The sequence below is a fragment of the Epinephelus moara genome, chromosome 13 (genome assembly GCF_006386435.1).
Source record: "Epinephelus moara isolate mb chromosome 13, YSFRI_EMoa_1.0, whole genome shotgun sequence".
NCBI lineage: Eukaryota > Metazoa > Chordata > Actinopteri > Perciformes > Serranidae > Epinephelus > Epinephelus moara.
The window spans coordinates 38,213,026-38,224,777 of NC_065518.1; the positions used below are offsets into that span (position 1 = coordinate 38,213,026).

General features: G+C 43.6%; 1 protein-coding gene across 1 annotated transcript in view; it reads right to left on the bottom strand.

Annotated features, from left to right (window-relative positions):
- The window catches only part of rab3gap1 (RAB3 GTPase activating protein subunit 1), a 133,380-nt gene that overhangs the window by 56,573 nt on the left and 65,055 nt on the right, over window positions 1–11,752 (bottom strand). The window contains exon 10 of the mRNA XM_050059634.1: window positions 8,778–8,851. Coding sequence (XP_049915591.1) covers window positions 8,778–8,851 — 74 coding nt within the window. The remainder of the gene's footprint in view (window positions 1–8,777; window positions 8,852–11,752) is intronic.

Here is an 11,752-nt window from a genome sequence, read left to right on the forward strand (position 1 = left end):
TGGTTGCTGGTTCCCTCTGCGCCAGAGGTCTGTAGACAGGCAGAAGATGAACCAGGTTGTGATCAGCTTTTCCCAGGGGGGGCAGGGGGGATGAGTGGTATGCCTCCTTGGTGTTGGCATAAAATAAATCCAGTGTTTTATTGTCTCTGGTGTGGCAGGACACATACTGGGTGAAGGAGAAAACTCCCTGGGTAGATAATATGGTCTCATGCCAACAACCAGCAGCTCAATGTCCCTGCAGCAATGCTGTTCCTTGATAGTGATGTGCCTAGAGTTACGCCATCTATCATTCACAAACACAGCCAGCCCTCCTCCTTTCCTCTTACTGCTGTCTGCTTTCCTGTTGTGCCTGATGAGCTGGAATCCGTCCAGCGCGGCGATTGTGTCCGGTACTTCCACGTTCAGCCATGTCTCTGTAAACATCAGCACGCTGCTCTGCCCCTACTCCCTCTGATGGCGAGTCAGCGCCGACAGCTCGTCCATCTTGTTGGGGAGCGATCTTACGTTCCCCATGACGATGGACAGGAGGACGGGTTTGTACCGTCTCCTCCAGTGTCTGCGCTGCACTCCGGCGCGACATCCCCATTTCCTTCTCCGCAGCTCGTGGGGAACATCGTGCCTCTCTTTGGGCCACACCGCGGTGTGACGCAGCACTAACAGCTGGTCTCGGGTGTAAACAATGGAGCCACGGCTGGGCGCCGGGTCGCCGCACACGATCATGTCCATGGAAAAATAGGAGAAAGACCGTTATAAAGAGAGCAGTCTTCGTCTCCATAATAAAACAGAACATAAGTGCTAGCTAGCTAACTGAAAAAAAAAAAAAACTCCAAATAATAAAGTTAAATGAAAAAGAAATTGAAAAAAGCTCAGCGGTGAGAAGGAGCTGCTGTAACAGGCATCCGCACGGGGGGCGCCATCTTAAACCTAAATATGCATCTCATTAGGCATTCACAATCTCTTGTTATGCTTTTCAGCAAAGAAATAATGAACATCAATGACATGAAGTTATCTTTATCAAAGTCCTGCACCAGGTCAAGCACCTTCCACATTTGTCTCCAACATGGAGGAATCTAGCCATGAAACTTTGCAGGCCGAAGATGCGGTGGCAACCTACATCAAGTTCAAGACCCCCAGTGAGGATCCTTTTGAGGTTTTATGGTGGCGGAAGGAGCATGCTCAAATGTTTCCTAACCTGGCAGTGATTGCGTGGAATGTTTTCACCATCCCAACATCGAACGCAGCCAGTGAAAGAGACATCTCTGCTGGACTTGTAATTCAGGAACGGACAACCCACCTTAATGTCAGTGACTGTAACCTGTGTGTCTTTAATCACTGCGGAGCAGGTTGCGGAACTTTTATTAACGGGTGCGGCTTTGACTTAGACATAATGATGGGTAACGGGTCGGTACTGAGCTTTACGGGTATGGGCGGGTGCAGGTTTTCAAAAATGGACCCATGCAGGACTCTGATCTACAGCCGTGGACAAAATTTTTGAGAATGACACAAATATTAATTTTCAAAAAGTCTGCTGCCTCAGTTTTTATGATGGCAATTTGCATATACTCCAGAATGTTATGAAGAGTGATCAGATGAATTACAATTAATTGCAAAGTCCCTCTTTGCCATGAAAATGAACTTAATCCCCCCAAAAAACACTGCATTTCAGCCCTGCCACAACAGGACCAGCTGATATCATGTCAGTGATTCTCCCACATGTGAGAGTGTTGATGAGGACAAGGCTGGAGATCACTCTGTCATGCTGACTGAGTTAGAATGACAGACTGGAAGCTTTAAAAGGAGGGTGGTGCTTGAAATTAGACCGATTACAATCTTTTGGGCCAATACCGATTTCCGATTTTCTGAGTGTTTGGACGGCCAATTCCGATTTAATCTTTTTTCAAACCACTTTACAGCACACAAGATATTGCAATATGATAGTTGTCGAGCTTCTGAGAGTGAGAAACTGTTTTGTAAAGACAGTGTCAATTAATGATAACCTTCATCTCTCAAGTATTTTGCTTTACTTTGTGACTTCATCTATTGTGAACATGAATGAACTGACAGCAATGACAAGCTCAGTGGATAGCTGGTGAAACAAAAGGATGGTGGGCCTGGATTCCACCACCCAGCTGAGGAAGCTGACACTGTGGTTGACAAGTGAAGCAGCTACAGGAGGCAGGTTGTGCCTGCGTCCTTTATATGACATCCACAGCCAAGGCATCCAGTACATGCTGTTGCGTGGAAGTAGCTTGTATAGTCATAGGGTTTAGAACACAGGACACCTCACAACAAATTGTTTTACCTGTGCCAAGACTTAGAAACGGGAAGCTCATATGGGTTATGGTCAAATAAAAACTTGACTTTTTATTTGTTTGGCTAAAGCTGCTAATTACCTTTAGCTTTAGATAAGCATATACACCTTGCTTGGGACTGGAGAAGGGACCCATGTCAGGTTTGGCTGATTAAGAAAGGCTCATCACCAGGTTTAGACAGTTAGAGAAGTGTGCCAGAGTTTGCATCAGCCTTAGAAGCTGCTGCAAGATGCTTAGAAGCACTTAGAAAGGACATAGTTTCAGGTGAGGCTAAAGAGTGTCATCAGTGACTGGTCTCTATTTCTTTTGAATTTATAGTTCAGTTCTGTAGAGCACCAAAAGGTGTGGCTGTTTCAGTGTTTGTGTATAAGCAGGTGTAACATAAGCAGGTATCTACGGTTTGGAAAAGTCCTTGCTGGAAATTAAGAATACAACTGGAACACAGTTTGAATAGCTCAAAAAGGATTACATTGCGATTAAAAACAAATGCAAAGGGACAGTCATCATGGGTAGAAAATGTCTCCTTATTTTAGGTCCATATACGTAGCCTGTAAGATTATGTCTTCTCTGGCAATCCCTTTAAAAATCATTTAAAGTATGGAAACGTGTATAATATTTTCGTGATTTATGATGGCTCTGTTGACGATTTATTGTAGTTTTATGAGTATCTCAATGGCTGCCATGAATAATCATAATCATGATGTACAACATAGAGCTTGTCAGCCTATTAGATAGATAGATACTTTATTCATCCCCATGGGAGAAATTCTTGTATCCAGTAGCTCACATAAAAAACACATAATTACATAAAGTCACATAAAAACCACAACAGTAAATAAGGTGCAAATAAAAATAAAAAAAGTCAAAAGTCTCTGAGTCTCTAAGTGACTATTTCTTATTAATTGGCTTGAGTCCAATGGGGTAAGTGGTGGGTTGTGGGGGGGGGGGGGGGNTAAGGGGGGGGGGGGGGGGGGGGGGGGGGATCATGAGCTACTTCCACTGACTAAAGTGTCATAGAGTCTGATGGAGGTAGGGACGATGGATCTCCTGAAGCATTCAGTCCTGCAACGCAAGAAAATAGGTCGATCACTATGGCTGCTTCTCTGTCCTGTCATGATGTGGAGAGGGTGGCTGCAGTTCCTAAGGATGGCCTGCACCTTGCTCTGTGTGTGTCTCTTCACTACAGTCCCCACGGAATCCAAGCTCCTGCCAAGTGGATTACTGTAAATTTATATGGATTAAATTTATCATGATGATGTTCTGTACACACAACATCTATTGCACGTCTGTCTGTCCTGGAAGAGGGATCCCTCCTCAGTTGCTCTTTGTGAGGTTTTTACCATTTTTTCCCCCGTTAAAGGGTTTTTTTGTGGAGTTTTTCCTAATCTGCTGTGAGGATCCAAGGACAGAGGGATGTCGTATGCTGTAAAGCCTTCTGAGGCATATTGTGATTTGTGGTATTGGGCTTTATGAATAAAATTGAATTGTATTGAATTGAACTGAAAGTACTGAGCCGGCCTTCTTAATCAGCTTGTCCAGCCGTTTCTTGTTCTTGTCCCTCATGCTGCCTCCTCAGCGGACTTCAGTGTACAGGAGTGCACTTGCCACCACTGATTGGTAAAACATATGCAGCACGTCACTGCACACATTAAAAAACCTAAACTTCCAGAGAAAGAAGAGCCAGCTCTGCCTCTTCCGGTAGAGGGTGTCCGTATTCTCCTACCAGTCCAGCTTATTGTCCAAGTGCACACCCAGGTATTTGTATGTTTGCAACACTTTCCTCATATGCTGACTGGCCAGAGGGGGGAGGTAGGGTGACCAGGTCCCAATAAACCAAATGTGGGACAAGGAGTAGGTTTGTGAGGGACAATGTGGGACACCCGCCCCCAGCGCCAAGTTTAGTCATCAGAGACTAAATACATTCATCATAAACTATACAGAGTCTACTGTATATTCACACTGGACTGTTTTAATTATTGAAGTATTTAGCAACACAGAGACTTGTGGTCAGTGGGATGTGAGGATTCTTATAATAACATCTGTAGCCTACAGATGTGAAGTCCTGACTGTATCGGACTGATCTTTAATGAAAGCTGTTGTCTTGTTTTTCTTTTTTCCTGAAAATATTAACCAACAGTTTATTTAGCCTGTGTAGTTGATTTACAGGAGAATTCATGTAAAATGGAGGATAAACCATGAACATAAACTACAGATCACCTGTAAAGCATTTTAATAAATTAATCTATCATAATTAAAACAACTGGAGACTGAAAACAAACTCATATATGGGTCTGATCACTTTTTTAATGAATTGACATCATTCCAGACAGGATGTAAGTGTGTCTGTGACTTCCTGTATGGACTGAAGGCTGCTGGAAACGGTCGGGAAACTGTCCGACTTCACCGCAGCTTTTTGTCACCGCCCCCCACTGCGACCGCCTGCTCTCGTCTACTTTGCAGGCGAGGCGCAGTTCATCTCGAACGAGCCATTTAGCTAATGAGTGTCACCTGTTGCTATCAAGGAGGTTGAAATAGTTGCTATATGGGGCGGGAGGGGTGGGCCTTAGCGCTTAAACGCACAGAGCCCACGTGGGCCGGCCGCTGCATGCAGCTTCCTCTCATTGGCCGGGGGGAATGCAAGCGCGGGTGACAACCAATCATGTGGGACATGGTCTCAATTTGCGTGACGCATGAAAAGAGACAGAAATGTTGTGCAGTCCCGCGCAACGCAGGACGTCTGGTCACCCTAGGAGGAGGACTTAGACCTGCGCAGGTCCACAACCATCACCATTGTCCAGGAGGTGTTTAAAAGAAGGCAGCTCTTCTCACTCCAGTCAGTGAAGGCCCTCACCATTTCCCTGTTTTCTACTTCCTGCCAGTCCCTGATACACGCCACAATAGCTATTACATCAGAGTATTTCTGGACATGGCAGGACACAGACTAGTATCTAAAGTCTGTTGTCTACAGTGTAAACAGGAATGGGGACAGAACAGTCCCCTATTGAGCCCCAGCGCTGCTCACAACTGTCCCAGAGACAGTGTTCTCCAGCCTGAAAACCTGTGGTCGTCCCATCAGGTAGTCTGAGATCCAGGCAGTAAGGGAGGGATCCACCCCAATCTCCTCCAGTTTGTCTCAGAGTGTGTTGGGGTCGGATGGTGTTGAATGTGCTTGAAAAGTCAAAGAACATAATCCTCACATAACCACCTGACCCATCCAGGTGAGAGTGAGCCCGGTGGAGCTCGTAAAGGACTGCATCATCCACTCCAGTGTGTTCCTGATAAGCGAACTGTAGGGGGTCTCAAGCATGTTCAACCTGTGGCCTCAGATGACGGAAAAGCAGCCGCTCCAGTGTCTTCATAATATATGATGTTAGAGCCACTGGTCTGTAGTCAGTCATTCCAACCAGGTGCCCTACTTTGGGAATTGGAACAAGGCATGACATTTTCCACAGACTGGAACTTTCCCTTGCCTGAGGTTGAAGATCTACTGGAGGGGCTCAGTTTGTTAAGCTGCACAGTTCTTGAGTAACCTTGGACACACACCATCTGGGCTAGCTGCTTTTCCAGGGCGTAGCCTCTTGAGCTCTGCCCTCACTTCTTTTGCTGTGAAGGACAGAGGGGGGTGCCCAGTATGGGGGGGAGGGGTAGCTGCAGTATCAGTGGTGCAACAGCGTGGAGAGATAGTGCCACTCCTGCCGCAGTGCTGGAGGTGCACCAGAGTAAAGGAGATGGTGCTGCTGCTGCCAGTGCCGCTGCTACTGCAGCTGTCACCATTGGCGTCACCACCGCCACCAATACTGGTGCAACCGCTGCCGCCGCTATTGGTGCAAGTGCTGCTGCTGCCGTCGCTGCTGCTGTTACCTCTGCCTGTGCTGCTGCTACTGCTGCTGCCGCCATTGGTATCACTGCTGCTGCTATTGCCGCCATTTTAGGTGTCACTGCTGATACAGTGCCAGTTGTGTGACAGTGTGGAGAAGATAGCGGAGGGGGAGAGGCTGGCGGAGGGGGAGAGGCTGCAGTTGTAGAACCGGTTGAACTCATTGGCCTTGTCCACATCACCTGCTGTTGCCTGGCTGCTCCTCTTATTGTAGCCCGTGATGGTCCTTATTCCACTCCACGCTTCATTGATGTCCCCTGGTACCGCAATGAATGCATTAGGGTGCTAGGTTTGTATTCTCGCGACTGTCTCGTGTATGACGTCATATGCTACTGCCGCTGCAGCGCATAGTGGAATGTAAACAACAAAGGCGACTATGCGGGGGAACCCTCTCAGTACATAATAATGTCTAAGACCACCTACCAACAGTTCAATATCTTGACAGCAGATCTTTTCTTTTACAGTAATATGACTAGGTTTGCATCATCTGTCATTCACAAACAAAACCAGTTCCCCACCTTTTTTCTTTCCACTCACCGTCACATCTCTGTCAGCTCGTACAGCAGTAAAGCCGAGTAAATACACACAGGAATTAGGGATGTTATTATCCAGCCAGGACTCAGTCAGACTACACTCATGATAAGCGCACTGGTTCTTCATACGTGTCTCCAACTCCTCACACTTGTTGGACAGAGAGTTGACATTACCCATGAGGATCGATGGTAGAAAAGGCTTGTATCTCCGCCCCCTAGCCTTTAGCTTTGCACCAGCTCTGCATCCGCGGTATGGCACCTTCAACTCCACTGGAATGGGGTGTTGAACTCCATATTTTGACTGCTGCAGCGCAAGGTGGTCATTCCTTGTGTATAATATCTTCTCCATGGTTGTATTAGTCCTCAGTCAAGTCAATAAGACAAAACAGACATATATTACAACTCAGAGCTACGAAAATGTGCTTCCACTCAGTACGGCGCATGCGCAAAACACATATTAGTGAGCATTATTTATAAATATGGGTGTGGTTTCCATTTTTCAAACACATTCTGACCTCACGAAGATCCAATAAGATCAAAACCTTGTTTTTATTTAACTTTTGTGTGCAGCTGTTTTTTCTGCCTTTGCAAACTCTGCCTGTCCAGCAGGAGCCACAGTGTGGGGCCACTGCCAAAGTCCAAACTTTGAAATGAATATCTATTTACCATGCTGGATGAAGCCACAAGAGATTAGAGAGATGTTCTACAATGAAGCATCAAGATAAAGTAAGTATTTTTTCTGGGCAGGCTTCCCACCTGCCATCCAGTTAAACGGAGTGTCAAGTTTGGTATCTAACCTTTATCAGCAGGTTACAGAGTTAGAGATAAACCCCAAGTGTGTCTCCTTACCATCAGCGATCACAGGGTGCAACTGAAAGTTTCCAAGCTAAACTAAAATCTATGATGTGTACATTTGAGGATGCTCATCCCTGGAAGTTGGATAAAGCTGTCCCATTCCTGAGGTTTGGCATCTGAGACTGCAACAGAATCTTCTAGAACAGGGGTAGGCAACCTGTGGCTCCGAAGCCACATGTGGCTCTTTAGCCCCTGTCCAGTGGCTCCTTGAGCCTTTGAGAAAAGAATTCTATGGAAATTCATTCTATGAATCCAAATGTTGCTGAACCTCGATAGCAGTGGCTGGTTAGCTATGGATGCCAAATCCAAAAAAGTAAATTGAACAAAATAGAAAATGTAGTAGTGCGTGGACAGATTTGTTTTCTCTCACTGCCAGCTCTGCAAAATTTAAGTACCAAATAATCATAAATAGTGCCTTGCACAGTGTCCACCTTGTGGTAAAACATATTAACAAATGCTTATTTAGACCATAAGTTTTGCGGCTCCACACAGATTTTTTCAAATTATTCTTGGTCAAAAATGGCTCTTTTAATGGCAAAGGTTGCAGACCCCTGTTCTAGAAGCTTGTTCAGGCTGGTATTTCGCTTTGAGATCAGTGGCCTCCAGCAGCTGGATAAGGTAGATGTTGTTGAACCACAATCTCCAGAGGACGTTCTTGATGATCCTCTTTCCATGCTACACTCTGTATGAGAGGTAGCTGGTAAAAATCTTGCAGGTTCACATTAAGGTGAGGTATGACATGATGGTAGTGCAACGTATATTCAATCCAAGAGACCTAGTGCTGGTGTACATTTCACTGCTTTTAACACAAACAAATCAACATGCACTCTGTTCATAGCACACCAGCTGAACTTAAACTAGGCTGACTACCACAAAAAGGGTTTCTCCAATAATGCATGACTTTGTTGTCAAGGTATTTCTGCTAAAAACTATATATTAAACAAAAGGGAAAAAAATCCACTTCCCAGTAAACCTCCCTGGTTTATTGAATATTTCAGTGTGTTGAAGAAGAGAAGGAGGGATAACTGCACTTGATTCAGTAAAAGAACACTTGCTTTTAAACCATTCTTGAAAAAGGATGATGTTCATTTAAAACAGGTGAAACAATATCTTATGGCCATGTTTTTTTGTTTTTTACTTTTTATAAGTGCAGAAATTGTGTTTTAAAAGGCCTACTGGACCCCAATGGATTCATCTTACCCAGTAAACACTGAGGGTTTTCAGCTGTCCTGACTCGGACTGACCAGTGGGGAGCTTGGAGAGGGTCCAGGTCACTGCAACGAGACAGAACATATTTAGTTAAATCACAAAGCATGCTGCTGGTCCAAATATCTGAATATGTGAATATGATATGCCCATCAAAATCTTCTGTTACTTTGAGTAGACGGGCCAGTGTACATGTTCGAGCTCACAGGGACACCATGGCGCAGAGTTAACTAGAATTACTGCCCTGTGGTTGTATGCCTCTGCGCACCAGTCAAGTTTCTCCTACAGTTTACATCCATGTCTGTGAAAATATGGATGCTTCACACCCATTGTCCCCGACAGCACAGATGATCTATACAATCGCCACAGTTTTGAGGTGGACACCCAAGATTAGTGTCACCAATTCAGTATCTAACCAAATACTTCCCCTTCTGTTCCTGAGATATGATGTTAAATAATGGCCAGAAAAGTGTTTTATGCAGAACATTATATCACATCACAGTAATGCTGACCTTTGACCATTCGGATATAAAATGTCATCACTTCATTATTGTATCCTTTTAGACATTTGTGTGAGGTCTTGTCATTATTAGCATATGATTTCTTGAATTATGGCCAAAAACATATTTTGTGACGTCACATTGACCTTCACCTTTGACCTTCGACAACAAAATTCTAATTAGTTTAGTCTTCAGTCCAAGTTGACGTGTCAAATTTAAAGAAATTACCTCAAGGTCTTCTTGAAATATTGTGTCAGATGCAAGGTCACACTGACCTTGACCTTTGACCACTGAAATCCAATCAGTTCATTGTTGAGTCCAAGTGAACATTTGTGCCTCCCTTGAAATTTGAAGAACTTTCCTCAAGCTGGATTTGAGATATTGCATTCACAAGAATGTGATGGATGTAAGGTCACAGGGACCTTGACCTTTGACCCTTGACAACCAAAATCTAATGAGTTCATCCTCAAGTCCATTGTTGAGTCCAAGTGAACATTTGTGCCAAAGAAATTTCCAAGAGGTGTTCTTGTGATATCGTGTTCACAAGGATGGGACAGATGGACTTGTCTGTACCTACGGATGGACAAGTCTGTACGTACGCACGTACGTACGTACATACAACCCGTAAACATAATGCCTCCAGCCACAGCTATCTCCGGCACGGAGGCAAAACAAACTTATGCTAATAACTGTAGCTTACCAGCTGAAAAAAACAACATTTAGCCACTAAAGTGACTGATGGTGATATCTGTTAAGCTCTAACCTGAACTGACTGATGCTTGTTTGATTGCTCATTCAGAGAGCCAAGGTGCAACACAAGACATGCATCTTAGTTGAAATCCTTACAGTTGAAATTGTGGACAGAGAAATTCTTTTTACAGGCAATCATGTCATTTCATAGACTGAAATACAGTGGCATTCTGACTTGTTCGTATACACAGGGAGGGGGCGTTGTCATGAACAAAAAAAAAAAGATCAATGATCCAAATTATCGATGCAAAGTGAAAACATCGATCCATATCGTATCTTTAGCATAGGCTTTTATTTTGAAAGTCTGTGTCACTATCAAATAGCGGCAGTCAGATGAATGAACATTATGTACTCAGGAATAAATCAGCAAAGTGGAAATATTTTGGATTTGGGAGAAAATACAGGACATTGACAGAGCACATGCCGTATGTAAACAATGCTGTAACGAGATAAAACACGACGTAACGTTACCTGCCTGAGCGTCTCACTGAGCTAACTTCTTGCTTTAGCAACATTAGCTGCTCTGTTTCAACAATGTTCGTCTGAAAAAACTTGCATGTAGGCTGAAATTCAACCAAGCTGTTCTGTCAGAAGATGCAGTGACTTGCACCACTAGTGAGTAAGAAAAATAATAATTATTAATAATAATTAGTTAAGCTATGAGTAGAGGAAAAATGTCCACTAGCTACTAGGCTAATTTATGCAATGTAAACATGCTTAAGCTAATAATGGGTGATTAGCAAAAAAACAGTTGTTTTGTCCATGAACCTTGAGTTATTACTGAGCTGAATGTTATACTTCTGTTGAATTATCTTGTTGTTAATCTGGGTTTTATGTAGGGATGGGCAACACGAGCAAAAACACTATTCGAAAATCATGGCAACTATTCAACAATTTTTCGAATATCCGTATAAGACGGCGAATAGTAATAGTCGCATTAAAAAAAAATCGATTTTTCAAAATAAAACGACTATTCGAAATTCGAAAATCGTGACCAGTGTTGGGTAAGGCTTACTTTAACAGTAATCAAAGTACGTTACTGCGTTACTTTTAAAAAAAGTAACCAGTTACTTTACTGCGTTACTCCCTGAGTAAAGTAACTCAATTACTTTAAAAGTACTTCCAACGTTACTCCCTGAAAAAAGTAACTCAAGCACTTTTAAAGTACTTTTGAGTATTCTACATTTCCTATTGGGCAATGGACCACAGGGTGCTAAGCCTACATTTTTTTGTCTCCAAAATTAAAGTTATGGAACACTTGCCCTTCACTGAGATCCAATTCTCCCATCACAGCCACTGCCGTAGACAACTGTATGACAACAACACCCCAGCACTTTTTAATATTTTCTCTAGGGATGTTACCACACAGAGTAAAAGGGGGAAATGATGGTGTGAAACAGCAGAGGCACTTTGTCAGCCCGCTGAGTTAATGTTACTGTCATTAGCATCAAGCTAGCAAACAATGGTACATCCTCACGGTCGGACATAAAGTAATAACATTAACAAATAGCGGCGGGGCTTTTACTCACCACAACTGCGGAGGCTCCCAGCTTCATTTGAAACAAACTACCGTAAAACTCGGAATATAAGTCGCACTGGCATATAAGTCGCAGTCTATTTTTTAAGGTCTCAAACAGGGAAAACAAGGTTTTATATTACTATTTGTTAATAAAAACGTTATACAAGTTATTCCTACACTGTTTCCCTTTATTTTTAATT